This window comes from Lissotriton vulgaris, chromosome 5 (genome assembly GCF_964263255.1).
Source record: "Lissotriton vulgaris chromosome 5, aLisVul1.2, whole genome shotgun sequence".
NCBI lineage: Eukaryota > Metazoa > Chordata > Amphibia > Caudata > Salamandridae > Lissotriton > Lissotriton vulgaris.
Genome location: NC_141693.1, coordinates 697,092,481 through 697,110,564, shown reverse-complemented (window position 1 = coordinate 697,110,564; position 18,084 = coordinate 697,092,481). Strand labels below are relative to the sequence as shown.

The 18,084-nt window shown below is 48.9% G+C and overlaps 1 protein-coding gene across 2 annotated transcripts in view; it reads right to left on the bottom strand.

Moving 5' to 3' along the window:
• Nucleotides 1-18,084, bottom strand: part of LOC147711410 (cGMP-dependent protein kinase 2-like) — a 2,360,133-nt gene that overhangs the window by 1,400,498 nt on the left and 941,551 nt on the right. For both annotated transcript variants that reach the window (XM_086922130.1, XM_086922129.1), the window contains exon 6: nucleotides 15,304-15,367. In XM_086922130.1, coding sequence (XP_086778256.1) covers nucleotides 15,304-15,367 — 64 coding nt within the window. The remainder of the gene's footprint in view (nucleotides 1-15,303; nucleotides 15,368-18,084) is intronic.

Below are 18,084 nucleotides of genomic sequence, written 5' to 3'. Positions count from 1 at the left end.
ATTGACTGAGTGAAATAGCTGTCTATTATTTTCACACGACTCTGGAGATACACTCCTTATTCTGGGGGAGCAAAGTTGTCATGTTATATGGTTGTCAGAAGCTAATCCATTCTTGTCTAAATCAGGGAAGTTACCCCCTCCCTATTCATTCGAGAAAGTTTCTAGTGCCCTCTGAGCTAGCTGGTAAAACAAATTAAGTCTAACATAGTCAGTAGAGACCTAGATGACCTCAGTCCTACATCTACACTGCTGTTTATGTTATTCCAATGCGCAGAGCATATTGGGAATATAGGAACTACACTACAATTTGCCTGCCAAGTGAATTTGGGATGCAGTTTGTCGAAGGGACTCGAGAAGCACACCACCTTAGTTTTTCTGAAATGGAGTTCCAACTGTAGATTTTGAATATATCCATTCAATTGATCTATAGCATTCAACATGTTGATCGGGGTTTGGCTGAGGAAGACTATATGTCAGCTTTTTAATGTCTTTTGTACATCCTAGGAGTTGTAATGTGTAAAATCGCAAGTACCTTATGATCTTGGATCTCTGACAATATTGTTTGTTTCTACTTACAGGAAATTAGCTAATCAAAGGCAGGCTCTAGAAAATGTTATGATTTGTAGATTGTGCTTGTTATGCATTTTTCTTTTACTTGCAATAATATGTATGCATTTTTATGTGGACCTCCTAGGAGTTCCAAATCTTTAATAAATATTGAATTGAAGGAAGACCATTGGGCATATGCATCAAAATTCGGTAAAACAAGTCCTTATTTGCAAAAAATAAGGAATAACAAATAAGGACTCGTAATCCGAGATGCATCAACAGATTTGGTATTTATTACCGAAGCGCTAAAAATCGGTAAAATATACCGAAACCAAAATAGCGCGAGTCCAAAATAAAGATTAGCAAATACCGAATTAGCAAATACAGAATCGTTATTTGCGGTTTCGTTATTAGCGAATTCGCACATAAAGGTCGCGTCGGAAGCAGGTTGATGACATCACAACCAGGAAGTCTTCTAGCCCATGCTTCATTCAGTGCCCTGAGGAGCTCAGAGGAGGAGGCAGAGCACAGGAACTGAGGAGATAAACACTGATACCACAAACCAGCAATACCACTGCTTTCCGGGATGGCGAAGGATGCACCTCAAAACAAAGACACGCCCAGAGAGAGGAAGAGGAAGTTTTCAGACAAAGAACTTGAACTTCTGGTCGAGGGGGTCAGCAGCAAACATGACAGGCTGTTTGGCAAGCTATCACTAAAGGTGCCTGAGGCGGAGAAAAGCAAGATCTGGCTGCGCATCAAGGAGAGGGTAAATGCTGTTGGAGTCACGCACCACAGCATAGATGACCTGAAAAATAGGTTGTATGATCTCAGGAAAAGGGCGAAGGAGAGGATTGCAGAAAGGGTGAAGGATGCAGCTGGCACAGGAGGCGGGACATCCAACGTCACACTCAACACAGCCCTTGAGGACCTCGTTGAGGGTACCATTGAGCCTGAGGCAGGTGTGGGGGTCACCCAATTGGACACTTCCGGCACTGCGGCAGGAGAACAAGGTAAGATGCATGCCAGTGCAGATGTGCAGCTTGTTGTCTACTCCCGCCCATCCCCCCAGGTAGCAGTGCCTAATGCATATACCCTCACCATAGTGTTGCATCATGGGAGTTGTAGTCATGTCATCCAAGTGTGCATGTTTGATCCCCAATGTTAAAGAAATGAGACCAGCAGCACAGGGCAATAGTCTGTCCAAATATGTCATTTATGTAGTCGAAAGTATGCAAAACATATACATTTAGAGAAAATAATAACAATGCACTGTTTCATGCACAGATGCATCACCCCTGGATTCTGATGACAGCGGATGCCTCATGATCTCAGAAACCCCGTCAGGGACCGATGCTGAGACTCCGCAGGGACGTCATCGCACAATACCACCAACACCATCACCACCACCACCACCATCACCACCACCACCGCGGACAACACCACCAAGCCGCAGGGCAAATGTCCCCTCCCTGCAGGTGATGGCGACGGAACAGAGGCCAGCACCCACAAATGTTCCACAGCAGTCAATTGACACTCCGCCAGCTCAATCAACACCACATGTCTGAGTCCGACAGCGGGGAAGGCCCCTGGGAAGACTTGCAGAGGGATCAGAAGAGCCTACACACAGCTACGGTGTGGTTGAGTCACGGATGCTGCGTGTTCAGCGCCCGCAGGGCAGACACATGGGAGCAATTTACATTAACATGGCAAAATTGGCACAATGACAGATGCTGTGCGTGAAATGATGACAGCCGTTGCTGAGGGTAACAGAGACATCAAACTGTGTCTACAGGAGCTTAACCGTGCCATCCTATCAGGGAAACAGAGCGAGCGCAGGAGGCATCGCCAAAACTTGCTCCGTTACAATGCCTCCATTAGGGCCATCACAAAGCTTTGCAACAGCACAGCTGTACTTTCACGGAGGTCTGTGTCACTGCAGGTTGACCTGGGCCATTACTGTGGTGATGTGGCAAAGGCCTTGGGCCAAGTGACCACTGCAGTGGAGCATCTGCAGTCTGGGACTTTTAGTGCCAGCAATTTGGGAGTGGAGGAGGGGGGTGAGGCTGCATCAAGCGTCAGCAGCGTCTCTGTGCCGGAGGTCAGCGATAGGAGGCGCAGTTCGCGCAGCACCACAACTACTGACACACATCATGGTGATGTGGAGAAGTCACGTGACAGGAGGCTGGGGGTACGTGGGAGGCGCAAATAGCCATGTTCCATAGGGTCTTTGGCCATGGTGATGTAACCTACATTGCTTCAAGATACTCCGTGATGACAATGGATATGTATCCTTACCTATTTTTGAGTCTGCGTCATGTAGACGTATCATTAATATTCACCTGACAAGTGCTCATGTGCATTAAACATTTGCACACCAGATTATGTTGTGATGGCTCATTCGTACCTGTCTCTGAAGTGATGTTGTGTGATGTATGTCAGCCTCCTTTGACCTTCAGCTGTGTTAGGCACATATGCCTGTTGGTGCTGGGGGGGTTGCTGTGCACGAAGGTCGTCATCTCCGTCCACCTCTATTGGTATCCCCCTTCTTGTGGCAATGTTGTGCAGCATGGCACACACCGCTATTATCCGGCAGCAGGTCACCAGGTCATACTGCAAGGCACCTTCTATCTTGTGTAGGTTTCGGAAGCCTCTCATGAGGATGCCAAAGGTTCGCTCTACCACATTCCTGGTACTGATATGTGCTGCGTTGTAGCGCTGCTCCTGAGGTGTTGCTAGGTTGAGGTAGGGAGTGAGGAGATATTCACACAAGGCGTAGGCACTGTCACCTGCAGGGTGTGGGAGCAAAGGGTTAGCAGCATGAATACATATGTGAGGATGGAGTTAATGATGAGGCATAAGTATGTACCTAGTAGGTGTCCCTCTCCAAATTCACTGTTGAGCAGACGCCTGTGGATGCCACTGTGTCAGAATATGTATGAGTCGTGTGTGCTTCCAGGAAATTGTGCTACAATGCCCGTTATGATGTGTTTGGCATTGCACACGACCTGCACGTTAACGGAGTGATAGGACTTCCGGTTGCGGAAGATGTATTCGTTGGCTGAGGGGCGACAGATGGGGACATGCGTGCAGTCAACGCATCCTATCACATGGGGAAATTGTGCCACCTGGTAGAAGTCCAGTTTGGTGCGGTTCAACTGCTGTGGGGTTGTGGGTAGGGTGATGTGGTTATGAATCATTGTCAGCATGGCATCTAGGAATTTGTGGCAGAAGCGTGAAAGTGCGCTTTACAAGATGCCTCCGGCTTCTGCTATAACCCCCTGGAAACTTCCAGATGCCAGCAGGTGCAGGCTGCATAGGACCTGGACGTGGGCAGGGATGGCGTTGTTCCTACGGTTCTGGTGCTGCAGTAGTGGTTCCAGGTCAGCAATGAGGCGCATGATCATTGCCCAATTAAGTCTGTACTTGTCATAGATTAGTTCCTCTGTCTGTCCCAGCAATGTGATGCGCACCCTGAAAACCCTGTCCTGGATCCTCCTCCTGCGCTGTGCAGCAGCATTGATTCTCATTCTCCTAGCAAGCACATAGAGGGCAGCCATTTTGGAAGACATACAGGGTCTCCAGAGGCATAATTGAAGGGTTTCTGATTGTATACACCTGTCTGTATTTTTTTTCCTTCCACCAACCTTACCTCCTGGTTGAGATTCCCCTTTTTTTGCTCATGCTAAATAGCGATTTGGTGCATTTTCGTTTTTTGCGAATTTTGGTGCATATCGTAGTGACTTTTTAATAGCGATTTGGTATTTCCCGGGGCTGATTTATTTCTTGGTATTACCGAATCGCTATTTTGCAATTCGGTATTTTACCGCGGGGGTTATTTTGCGATTCTTTATTTTTTTCAGTATTGGGGTTGATGCATTGGGATTTCAGGTTTTGCGTTCGGAAACGGCCTGTTTTACCGATTTGCTATTTTACCGGGAGCTATTTTGTTTGATGCATCTGCCAGTATATGGTTTGCAAATTGAAGGCGTCTGACTTCATATAGATGTTGAATAGACAGAGGGCCAGGACGCAGACATGTGTAGGCCTGAATTGGTGCTAATTTTAGGTGCAGTTCTTCTGTGATCTTGATTTGTACCCAGGTGTGAGTTATGGGGTTGATTATTGCAATCAAAAGTTTCAGAGTCACACCACCAGTGAGGCATTTTTTCCCAAAGCTGTTTCCTTGGAATCTTGTTGAAGAATGTGTTTAAGTTCACATAGGAAGGCATAGAGCTTATTGGATTTTGCTTTCACTTTTTCGTCAAGAAGAGTTACCACCAGCAGATTTGTTATTGTGCTTGTTCCTGCTATGAAGCCAGTCTGCGTTTTCGAAAATATATTTGAATAATTGACCCAGGCTTCCTGATCTAGGAGCAGTTTTGAGGCATAAAGTATTGCAACTACATCGATTAGGGTGATTAATCTATAGTTTGCAGGATTTGAGCGAATGCCTGATTTATAAATAGACTGTAGTATGCTGCCAAGCCAGGAGTCCTGAATGGAATTTGTTAGGAATGCATGGTTGAATAACGACATTAAAAGAGTAGCCGAGAATAGGGGGTCTTTTTTGAATAGCGTGTTTGGAAGGCCATTGGGTCCTGGCACCCCTCAGACCTAAGCCTTTTCAGAATACGTAGTGCCAGTGTGTGGTTCCGCATAGGGTTTGGAGCCTCTGTTGGTTGTACACTTTGAAAATTAATCTGATGGACATTCGCTTGTGGCCTCTGTGGCTGGCCCAGAGCAGCCTGGGTGTATACTGCAACTATATGTGTTGACCAGGTGGACTCTGTCATATCAGCATTGCGATGTTGGTGGGAGCTATTTACAAATTTGTTGATTTTGGCCCAGAATGGTTTGGAATTTTTTTGTTTGCTTTCATGGATAATTTAGTCCAAATGTCAGTCGTGAAGTTGGATGTGGCTTTTCAAATAGCTTTTTTGTAGGCCTTTTTATTTTTGGGGAAATGTTAGATTTGGTTTCATTATTGTGTTGACAGCCTAACGGGAGTGCTGCCATGTTCTCTCTATTGAGTTGCCTTTTCATTTTCAGCAGCTGAGGCATACATAAACCATTCGGCCCGAATGGAGCCATGGCCATTCTTGAGAAGAGGTTTGGGTGAAAATAAGATTGTAAGATCCTTGACAATGCCCTCCCAGGTCTCTATGGACAAATTATATGTGTTGACCAGGTGGACTCTGTCATATCAGCATTGCGATGTTGGTGGGAGCTATTTACTAATTTGTTGATTTTGGCCCAGAATGGTCTGGAATGTTTTTGTTTGCATTCATGGATAATTTAGTCCAAATGTCAGTCGTGAAGTTGGATGTGGCTTTTCAAATAGCTTTTTTGTAGACCTTTTTATTTTTGGGGAAATGTTAGATTTGGTTTCATTATTGAGTTGACAGCCTAACAGGAGTGCTGCCCTGTTCTCCCTAGTGAGTTGCCTTTTCATTTTCAGCAGCTGAGGCATACATAAACCATTCGGCCCAAATAGAGCCATGGCCATTCTTGAGTAGAGGTTTGGGTGAAAATGAGATTGTAAGATCCTTGACAAAGCCCTCCCAGGTCTCTATGGACGAATTGATCATAGTCGCTCTCAGTGGCTCTTTTTCAAAGTAAAGGGTGATGAAGTCGATGATCCTAGCTGCCGTTGAGTCTTTCCTTAAAGGATGATTCAAGTTGAACTACAGTGGGGATGAAGATAGACTGTTTGCCACTGGGGCCCTTGGAGGGTTGATATTTAGTGTAAATGTTTGGGCAGAATGTCTCTCCCTAGTCTGGCATTTGTGGAGAAATGTGTGATTTGTAAGAACAGCTCATATTCAACCAAGGTGTAATCCAAGACAAACTGTGCCCTATCTATCAGTCTGGTAAACGCTGCTGGTGAATCCTGAGGAGAGCACCAATTTAACGTATATAACATAAAAAACTCAAGGCTTCAAGTGCAGTGATGCATGTCTTGCCAAGCTGGACTATTCTTGCCTGATTACAGATTATTTGTGGAACTTGGATGGGAGGCTTGACATATGGGTCTTGCAGTAGATTCATGTTGAAGTCTCCAGACAGCATAATATGAGATTGAGAGTAAATGGATTGGAGTAGTTAAAGTAGTCCAGTCAGGTCTCAATCTTTGCTGGTTTGTTCTTCCCGCCTGGATGGATGTATACGTTCAATATAAATAATGTGATGTGCTGCTCTAGGTGAGATGAGGCAGATATTTGATACATTGTATCCAGGATAAGCCCTGGTCCAGGTGTTCATGATCTCACAGAAGATCAGTGGCTGTGTAGAGTGAAAGAGCCCCATTTTCGCCCTCCCAGACCTGGATGCTTTTGTGGCTTCAATGTGGTATTCTTTAAAGCCTACAATGGGGGTGGGTGTCTCTTGGAAATAGTCTGAGTACCAGAGCTTTTCTGGATTTTTGCAGCCACAAGTTGCCTTTTTTAAGTAGTAGAAGTGATGAAGAGTTTATGATGGGCAATATTAAAAGGTAAAGTAGCATCCAGGGCAGTGTTAACACACTCAATAAAGCCAGTAGTCTAACTGTAGTCCCCACAGCCCCCACTGTGCAGGGGGCATGAACTCCAGGGAGCCACCTCTGGTACTGTGCATGGGCGGGCCTGAGAGCTCCTGACCGGGTCTGGAGCATGGGGCCCCTCCTCTATGCACTTTGCAAGGGGACCCACAGGTGTTGGTAGGCCACTGTAAATAGCCCCTGTAATTGGCACTGATGGTGCCAGTTTCTCTGTGAAGTTATTTACAGAGCGTTTCTCCCATGGACATGTCAATTGGGATAAACTCATAGATGCCCAACTAGGACGAGCAATCCTACAACTAATGGTATTGAAGCAACCAAATTAGGGTCTTGCCAGGTGTGAGGTACATCTTTACATATCACGCTGCCAGTACAACCCAAAAAAAGATTACGAATAGGGCCATTGTGAAGACTGGACTCAGTCACTATTTGGGACAGTTCAATGGCTGCAAGAATATTTATTAAGTGTAAGGCCTGAGTATTAGCAGGCAATTCACACAGATGTTGAAATCCTGCAGCACTATGAAAGCAGAATGAGAAATAAGAATGGCAAAGCAAAATAAGCAAATGACTTCCTAAAGTCACTCAGGGCATCTGGGAGCAATAACAAATTAGGCCACTGATGAAAGCAGAGGCGGGATATTGAGATAGAAAAGCCAAGTACTTTGTCTGAAGGAAATTCTAAAATCTTTCTCCTATAGGCAGTCTTGTAGATTATGACAATACCCCCACCATGCTTAAGAAGATTGATGCAAGTCTCCGTAATAAAAAACAATCATATCCTTAACAGTAGAATGAGCACTAATTTGGGCACAAATAAGAATGTCCTAACCTAGAGCCAGGGGGAAAGAGTTGAGATGTTCAACAACACTGGAGCTCACCATTGTATCACTAACAATGTTTTCCCCCTAAAGGTTTAACCTGAAAAGACGACAAAAAGGCCAGGAACTGAGACGGACTGAACTAGGATAAGTCAATATTTATTATATTTGGTGGAACAACAAACTATGGAGACCTACAATGTCCAAGAAAATGGGTGTCATGACTGGCACTGAGCACTGCATGAGCGCATATGGACGCAAATGGACTTGCCTTTGGTGCATCACCGGCATGCCCGTTGCGCACATCTGCTGCACGGTTCAGCAGGCATCATAAATAGGCCCCCTCCTGCCTACACATTAGGCCGCAGTCTGGAATGACAAATAAGATGGTATCTCAGTTGAAACCAACTGAAAGGAGGAAAAATGGATGGGGTTCCCCGTTTCCATCTGATCATATATCTAACAACCCCGAGTAAATACTAAGCCCTCCGAAGAAAGCCTCCTTAACACCCAGCGACACTCGGCAACATCCCACAGAAGATTCAAAAACGTGAGTAACCGCAGTTCCATTACTAAAAAAAAAAACACGCTATTACCTCCTCGTTAGTCTTCCTCGCCACATGAGTTACATAGTGAGCTTTAGCTCCACAACAGAACCCTCCAAAGCAAAAAGAAACCACCTCCCACCCCCTCCCAACATGGCCGACCAGTCCCACCTGACCTCTATAAGAGGCGGGCCGGCCCAACCAATCAGCCTGTTTTTTTTGTTCTGCACGATTCTCTCCAGAGCACGGTTCAGGTAAGATGGGCCGGCGTGAGCTGGCCCTTGGGGTTTAGGGTGGAGGACCTGCTCTAGCGGTCTCGAGTGCCTTATGCCTGAAAATCCCCCCCCCTCTTCCTTCCCCCGGTCCTATGGGGCCGGTTAGGTGCTGCTCTAGCGTGCCAGGGGTTTACAGGGGGGGGGGGGCGGCACGGGGATGTGGGGTGTTTGGTCATCCCCTGGTATCCCCTGGTCGTTACTAGTGGGCCCTGGCCACTAAGTGGGCTTTGGGTCCGGCGCTGGGGGTTCTCCTGTATATAGGTTGGGGCCCCGGTTGCCTTTGAAACGCCTGGCGTGGGTCCTTGGGGGCTCGCGCTGTCTGGCATTGACTCTCATAATATAGAGATTCATCCTGCATTAGACGTGCAATAGCTCCCAGCCATGGTATATACCGTTGAGAACGATGACAACGGATATTCCAATGATAGAGTCACTCTGTATGACTCCACTACGCATTTGACTTCCTGTCTGCTGGTGATACTTTGCATGTGGGAGACGCCGGGTTCATTCCCCGGCGTCTCCAGTCTATGGCATATGCGCGTCGCATGTGGCCCCTGGCCATGCCCCCGTGTTGTTTGGCCTGCCTGCGTGGTTCGGGCCTCGCACGAGCTCGCATCGGCACTTGCAGGAGTGTGAGACTCTTACTTTAAGGGTCGTGGGTTCGAGCCCCACGTGGGGCGAAAATGTGTAATTTTTGCCTGAATATTGCAACGAAGCCCTGCTGCGGTCTGCACCTACCTCGTCGGTCGGCGGGTCCTCGGGGGCTCTGCTGGTCAGGTCCGGGTGTTTGGTCGACAGCCTCGGGTCACGGCGCTGGTCGCTCCGCCTCCTGACGGGGTTTTTGTTGTGCATTTTCTGGGTCCCGCGGCTGGTTGCAGCGCGGGGGTTGGTCCCGCCTCTTGGGGGCGGGGCGTCGCTCGGCCTGGTGCGACCTCTGTAACGGCCACGGCTGTGGGTTCGCTTGCTGACGGCGGACGCGGCGGCACGCGGAGCGGACCGAGGCACGGGAGCTCACAGGTGAGGCTTCAGCCGTTTGGGGGGTCTGCCCCCACGTGGTTCCGTTCCTGTAGGGGCGGTGAGGTTTGTTCTGTTACCGGTCCCACCCACTCCGATGGTATCTGCCGTCCTCGGCCGGCTCTGCTGGTGCGAGGAATTGTCCCCGGCGCCCGGGGGCGCGTTCAGGGGTCACGGCAGTTCCGGTGGTCATCCGGGGGGCCCGTGTTTCCCCCGAGGACGGTCTGGGGCGTGGAGCCGGATTGTGGGCTCAATAGACTGTTGCGTCCACTACAGGGTGCCATTATCGGCCTCATGAAGCCCTGGCCCCTCTTCCGGCACCATCGACGGAGCCTCCCATTACCGGAGGGGCTCGCTGCGGCGGCATTTTTTTGCTCCAGGGGATAGGGTACTGTGGTGCTATGGATCACAGGTAGGTCTTGGCCCTTCGGTGCGATCAGCCCTCACAGGCCAGGGTTCGTCTCCTGCCATGGCTGCAGCGCTATCCCATGGTTTGGCCCGGGTGCCGGAGTCGGTGCCCTGCCGCGGCGGGTCTTCGACCCGGTCTTTTTCCTCGCCTCGGTGCCTTTCCCACACGTGGCCTCCCATTCTGCTTCTCTGAGCATAGGCGTGTGTTTGTCGCAGGCGCGACTCCCACGGGGCTTAGGTGGCCTTGCCTCCACCTGAATGTACTCGTACGCTCTCAGTAGAAGAGCAGGGTGGGGCCTGGATGGTCCCTGGAGGGAGTCGGCCTGGGCATACCGGGTGCGGTGGCTTTAGGCATTCATTCCGGCGCCTTGTGACCCTTAGGGGGTGTTGTGCGCTTTTCTTGGGTCGCTTACGCGACGGTAGTTTTGGCGTGGCCCCTGGGCTGGGTGGTCACGCGCCAGGTTGTGGAGAAGGGTGGCTCACTGGTTGGAGCAACGGCCCCTGATGCGGAGGTCTAGCCCGGGTCCAGTGTTCAATTCCCCGTCTCGTCGGGTCTGGGGCTCGTGTGATTCCGCTGCCCTGATTGTCCTCGCCTCGGTGCCTATTCCTACCAGAGAGTCCCGCTCGGCATCTCGGGGCAATGGCTTGCTTGACCTCCGGGTGGACCCCCACATCGCTAAGGAGGCATGGGCTCCACCTTGTGGGTGCCCAGGGGCTGACGACTCACCGGTATTTTGCGTCCCTAGGGGTGAGGGCTCGCCTTCTCTTGGGAGGGGGCCCTTCGTCTTTCCCCCGGTTTTCGGGGTGTCAGCCTTCATGTGGGGTGTTCTGGGCTTCCGGGCCCGGGTTTTCGAGTGCTCGCTTCGGCAGCACGATTGCTTGGATTGGCTTTTCCCGGTCTCGTGCTGGTGCGGCCGCTCCGGTTAGGTTCGCCCCTTGATCCTGGCTTTCGGCCGTCTCCCTCCCTGGGATTCCCGGGGGGGGGGGGGGAGCATGTCGCCTCCGTTGCGTCCCTTCTTGGGACGTTGCTGTCAGGGTTCTTGGGCTCTTTGGGCTTACTGGCCGGTGTCCAGTCTTGCGGTTGTCCGCGGGATCCGCCTTCTCGGAAGGCTAGGGTACCTTCTCCTTCCCTTGTCTCGCCTGGGGAGTTTTTTCTGAGCCGTGGGTGGGGTCGGTGCTCCTGGCCCGCCTGGTGGAGCTTCTTCGCCGGGTGTGGGTCCTGGGGTTCCCTGTCTGGCCGTGGGCTTCCTCACGGCCTCGCCCCACCCCCCCATGGGTATGAGGCTTCACAGCTGGCGGTGTCTCTCAGCCGTCGGCTTCCGGGCCTATGTACGGTGGTCCCTTCGGTCCTCGTCTCGGGCTTGTCCTCCTTCGGGGGGGCGTGTGCCTGGTCCCGGTACTTCCCTCTGGTTCTTTCAGGAGGGGGGCGTCCTTTGGCGCCGGGTCGTTGGGTTCTCCGGCGGCCGCTCAGCACCTCGTGCCTCGGGGGTTGCAGGGGGATGCCTGGAGACCTGGCCGGCCGTTTTTTTGGCTGTGCTCGCTTCGGCAGCACTTTTGCGCCCTGATGGGGGTGTCACCGGTCCTGGCCCTTCGGGCTGTCTTCCCCCGGGGTCCGACGGAGTCGGGTCTGGCCTTCGTGGCATGGTCTCGCCCTGCCCCGGTGGTGTTTCGACGCCTGGGGCCTCGGCGCGGTCTGCCTCCGAGGTCTCGGTTCACGGTGGGGGGCTCGGCCCTCCGGCCCGGGTTCTGATCCTCCTTCTGGGTCCTTATTACCTGTCTTTCGCGTGGCCTTTCGGTCTGCTGTACGCGTCGCCCCCGTGCCCTCTGAGATCGCGGGTCCTCGGCAGGAGGCGCTTGGGCAGGGCCGGGGTGCTCAGGGGCGCTCGGCTCAGCGGTACATGGCCTTGTTTTGGAACGGGCAGTGGTGTGGTGCCTGGCACCCGTGCATGGTTGCCGCGCAAGTCGGGTGCGTTCCTGTTTTTGGGTTCCCGGCGGGGTCCGCCGCCCCGGGTACCCTCTCCTGTGGCGAGCTGACGGTTCGAGCCTCCTGGCCGATCCCAGTTCTTCCCATACCTTGGTTGGATCCCCCGCTCGCGGCATCGGTGTTGTGCCGGCTCTTGTCGGCTGGCCTGCCTCTTTCGGCAGGCCCGGGTCTTGTGCGGATGCTCGGGGTTGTGGCTTGCTACGGGGTTCCCGCAGGTCTTCCACGTGCTCTGCCTGGGCCCGGCGCTGGGCGCCCTTCTCGCGTTGGCGCGGTCGGCTTGGTGCTGTCCCCGCCTCCGTGGTCCCCTTGCGGGTCTTGGTTTTCCGGTCTGAGGGGGTTCCTGGAACGTGGCCACTTCTTTCCTGTGGGACCGGTGGACGGCCTTGCGGGCCTTCCACAGTCCGGTGTTCGTCGGCCTGGTTTCCTTGATGGCTCGCTTGGCTCCGAGGATATTTCTCCTTCGCCCACGGGCGCTCTGCCGGTCTCCCCCTTGGGTGCTCGCTTCGGCGGCACTTATCCTAATGTTGGTGAGGCGTTCCACGGGTGTTTTCTCTCCCGTTCTACGAACTCTTCGGGGTCCGCCCTTTTGGGCCCCGGCCCTCGGTGGCTTTGCGGTTCCTCGCCTTTCAGGGGGTTTCCCTGGTGGCGATGGTGTCTGCTGGGCGGATGGACGTGCGGGGGTAGTTCCTCCGCTCCCCGCCCTTCTTGCGGGCTTTGCCGGACGGGGTTGCTCCTCCGGCATGTCCCCCGTGTCCTCCCCGGGGTCCCTTCCCTGGGGCCTCGGACTCAGGTGGTATCTATACCGCTTTTTCCGGCCAACGTGGTTCCTCCCTGGTCCGGGCTGGTTGTTCGGCGTGCTGTTTTGGCTTCTCTTAGCCGCACGTTTTTTTCCTTTCCCGGTGGGATGACCTGTGTTATGCCTTTTGGGCCCGGTTCGTTCGGGCCGCTAGCCCTCGTTCCTCCTTGGTTCGCGGGCTTACACAGGCTGGCATCCTTCCCTACGCTTCGCTGGGTTCGGTGGATCCGGCGGGGGCCCAGGGTCGGTCCGCGAGGTGTGGCTCTGTTCCCTGGGCCCCCTTAGTGGGGTCTCCTCTGTGGAGTTTTGTCTGACTTCGGCGTGGTCATCACCCGCCTGGTACGTGGGTCTCTAGCAGTCCCGGGGGGACTTCGCTGGGGCCGTTCTGAGTGCTGGAGCTGCGACTCCTGGTTGGCCTCCTTTTTCCTGGAGGTCTTGATTTCAGGTTTCCTGTGGTCCCTGTTTTCTTTTCAGTTGTTTTACATCAACCTTGGGTTGGTTTCTCTGCATCACCGTGTGGTGTTGTGGTGGTCAATGAAGCCTTGTTGGCTTGGGTATTTGCTCACTATGTAACTCAGGGGGCGAGGAAGACTAACGAGGAGGTAATGCCCCGGTTACTTACCGGTAATCTTCATTACTCCGAGTATAGTCTTCCTCGCCACATGAGTTCCCTCCCCCCCTCCCTGTCTGGCTATCGGCTTCATTGTTTGCTTGGTAGATCAGGCTGATTGGTTGGGCCGGCCCGCCTCTTATAGAGGTCAGGTGGGACTGGTCGGCCATGTTGGGAGGGGGTGGGAGGTGGTTTCTTTTTGCTTTGGAGGGTTCTGTTGTGGAGCTAAAGCTCACTATGTAACTCATGTGGCGAGGAAGACTATACTCGGAGTAATGAAGATTACCGGTAAGTAACCGGGGCATTAACAAGCCCTCTTCAGAAGAAGATTTAAAACATGTCCATAATTTACAAATTACAAAGCTCTTCTATGTTGATTATAGTTACAAAAAATCCAAAAAAAATCAGAAATCGGCCATGCAGTCAGTTTAACTAAATGCTATGATCCATAGTCATTGTCAAATGCTGCTTTTAATTCCATGGTTACAAAAAGGACAAACTGTGGTAGGAGGTATCTATTTTCTTTGATATTATTGTTCAGTGAAAAACAAGTTTAACCCCATATTAATTCACAAGTATTTATTAGAGTATAATACAATGCTAGCCTTCAGAGATATAAGTGGACTTTCGGAAAGCTCTGGGTCTCGCCTTCGCCCTATCCATCGAAACATAAAGAATTCTCTCAGACATAAGATAATAAATCATCTCAGACCTAGAATATAGCTATCTTTAGTTCCCAGCCTTCTACTATAGGGCAACCTGTCTTGTTGCAAAAGACCTTTTGTGAACTTACAGTGGACTCAGAGCCTGCCCATTCCCTACCATTTGTTGGCATTATTGTCTCTCATTTGTTTGCTTCTTATTCAATGGCTTACCTGTCTCTTATTATGTTTGTCCCTTCCTAAAGCATAGCCATTTGATTGACTGACTTATATGCTTCCGCTGCTCACATTAATGAAATTACTTTTTTATTTATTACTCCATATGAGTGCATGTTTGCTAAGTCTTTCTGTCATATGCTGCTTCCCCCTCAAATACCCCTGCCCCTCCTTAGAGCTATGTTGCTCTCTATTTCTTCCATCCAGTCTGTAAAAGCACCACAATAGGGATATTTTTGCTGAGGTATGCCTCAAGAGCATAAGATTTGTTTTGTCTTATATCCTGCATTCCTGGACTACTGTAGAAAACCAAATGACTGAGTCTTGCCGAAAGTAAATTAGGCCTTCCAAGCATTTTAACACTACCATATTGTATCCAATGCTGTTCAGTTTCCTGAACGAAAACTATTTTAAAAAATGACATTTATAAAGATTGAAAACGCTGAATTCAATGTACCATTTTGGTTACCATATGATATGTGTTTGATTTTTTTTTAACAAATCTATATGGACAAACATTGGCAAAGCCATCAGTGCGCCACTCACATAAGAAGGAGGAGGTATATTGGTTTTGCCAGTGATTGTTTCATTTTCTTGTTTAACACCAAATCTAAATTGTATTTCTAATTTACCACTCCCGTGCTTTATGCTATAGATTCCACAGAAATCTCTCTAGTCGTTACATAAACAGAACAGCCTAAAAAGCAACCTCCGGTCAAGGGCAAATGGAGGGAAAACGCTGCTGGTGATACTTGGCTATACATTGGTTCTCCAGTAATTGCTATTACTCAGCAACGCCTAATGTTTGAATGCATTGTGTGCTCGCTGCAGGATATATTACTGTTACAAACGTTTGTCTTAATACAATGTCAGAAACATACGTACCACTTCCAGGCAGTCTACTATCTTTGCCAACTTTTCTTCAGGTAAGTCCTTAAGGAGCGAAACGCTAAGAAAAAGAGGAAAGGAGGAAGATCCCGTCAGTCAAATATTAAACTGTCTACTCATTTCATAAAAGTAGCCGAATAGCTATCATACTTTGTGCCTTGGTTGTAGTGTAGTTCCTATATTCCCAATAGGCTTTGCGCATTGGAATAATATATCCTGTAGCTTAGACGTAGGACTGAGGTCGACTAGGTCTGTACCGAGTATATTAGACTTAATTGTGAGTGCCAGCTAGCTCAGAGGTCACTAGAAACTTTCTCGAATTCACAAGAAGGGATTAGTTTCTGACAACCGCATAAACATGACAACTTTGTTTCCCAAGAATAAGAAAAGTATCTCTAGAGTCGTGGAAACAATAGATAGTTATTTCTCTCAGACAATCGTGCATGCTTCATTTCACCAGAGGTGCAGAGAAATAGAGAGACGGGCGTTTTCAATAAAAAGGGTATTTATTGAACAGTCTTCTTTCTTATGCATAGGAAGTGAACTGCTACAATCGTAATACTGGTTGCAAAGTACAATGCGTACAGTACGAAGAGTATTATAAAATAATACTGTAACAGCATGATATGGTTTCTAAGCCATAAAATACATAGAATACATACATTAATAAATAAAGACTAAAAGTACTCAACTGGCACTTCTAAAATACGCCTACCCCGATGTACCTAACCTAGGTCTAGTACAAGGGAAGAAGTAAGTGAGGTGTAGCTTAAGTTTAGTATTCTTTTGCCAAGAATCTATTCCAAGAATTCTCTGAGGGTCTAATCAGCTCCGTACCTTGGTTTAGAATGAAGGAGGTCATGTATCTCTCTCTCAGGACTCGATTTCCCAGCAACCCGCAAGGGTAGCCTGGAAACACTGGAGCTGGATTTCTCGGCAGGAGAAAAGACAACGTCTCTCTCACGCGTCTGCTAGAGGGTCGGCTTCCTTCGGCACTTGCTGCGGCGAGCTGTGTCATGTAGGTAGATAGTCGAACTGCTCCAAACCACTGTGTGTTTGCCTGGGCAAGTCTGGCATATTTATACCTTAAAGGTGCCGAGATTGACGTAAGGTTGGACATAATAACGTCATCAAAGACTCAGTTCTTTGAAAACTCTTTGAGTTCTTGGATAAATCAATATTCAAGCAAGGGGAAGTCCCTGACTGCTGAAGGTGGGTTTTTCCAAGAAATCGTTGTGGATTCTCGGAACTAGTGGAAGTAGCCAATGCCGTATTTGGACTGCATAGTCTAAATATGGTCATGATTTCTATGCCTATATAAGGATAGGGTGATTTATACCTATACATGGGCATGAATCGGGAAAATTACACTAGGGTCCTAGATTCATATACAACTCCTACTCCACTTTAATATGTTCAACATTACTAAATTATAAGCATCTAAACATTTCTAAAGTATGTGTTTACAATCCCAACCAAAATACATGAAAATGCATTTGAAATGGTTGTACATGAAAAAAAATGTCTATAGTACAAATTTAAAGGAAATGATGTAATTCTAAGCATAAAGTATGATATAGGTAATGCAAACTAAATGAATCATGAAATTACATTTATGAAAATGGCTCTTAAATAAAGAAGAAAAGGTTGAGACCATTCCATAGCAGAATATATAAAACTGTTTTGGTTTTGAGGACAAGGCCAAATATTGTCTCTACAAAGTGTTTCAAAAATAATTTCTTGTTCTCTAAGAATAGTTCTACTTTAAGCAGATTACTCTGTGCCAAAAGGAAAAAGTTCTATTTTGAAAAAAGTTCAAATAAAATTGTAGATAAATAGAGTTCCCAAATTAGAAGGTTTGTTTTAATGGAACACTGTGTTCAGATTTCAAAGTTGTTCTCTGTGTCAGGAGAAAACATCAAATCGTCTAATTTGACAAAGAAATCGTCTACCACAGTAGGTGAAAGTGGAACTACTTCATCAAGTAGATCAATTGTGCACAGATGAGAAGCATCGCCATCAGCGTCATTTGCCGCGTTAGCAATGTTTATATCAGATGGTACCTGTGTGCCTGTTGTTCCTTGTATCTCACCTTCAGTTGGATTTGCTGGTGAAATCTCAATGAACGCCGTCATCAGGATTGGTAGCCATTGGGGGCAACACAACACGTGAGCCGTTACCGGACCTAGTAATGCGTCTGCATCCGTTGGCGCAACCGATGGTAGTGTTAGACAAACATCTAACACGCTTTCTTCTCCACAAAGCAGGCATCGTAGAACAGGTAAGATGCAATCTTGCCAGATTAGTCTGAACAAAAGAAACCAAGTGGTATTCAGATCTCTTAAACGAGCCAAGCCAAGAATCTGTGTAATCCTGTCACGATACCGCATGGCTAGGAGAGCTTGTTTCATGGTAGTCTGGGTATTGTTGGTGACGACTTGCCAAATCGGAGCAGAATAAACAAAAATAGAATTCCTGCTACGAGTCCCAAAATGAGAGGCAGGCCTCCGAACAGAGAGTGCACAAAATTTGGAACAATGCAGAGGACTGCTTCACTGGGTGCTAACAGTCCCGAAAAAATCGTCTTAAATACATGTGCGATGCCGCTGGTATCAGACATGTTTAAGATTTGACCTAACATTTCTGCGAAATGTACTGGGCAGTTTGTTGATAATAAGGTATGTATCTCTGCAGAAGTCCTTGCAACTTGCAGGTCATACGTCTCTCTGGACGAGGTCAGTGGCACAGTTTTTTGTAAAAGAATGGCTTTCATTCTGC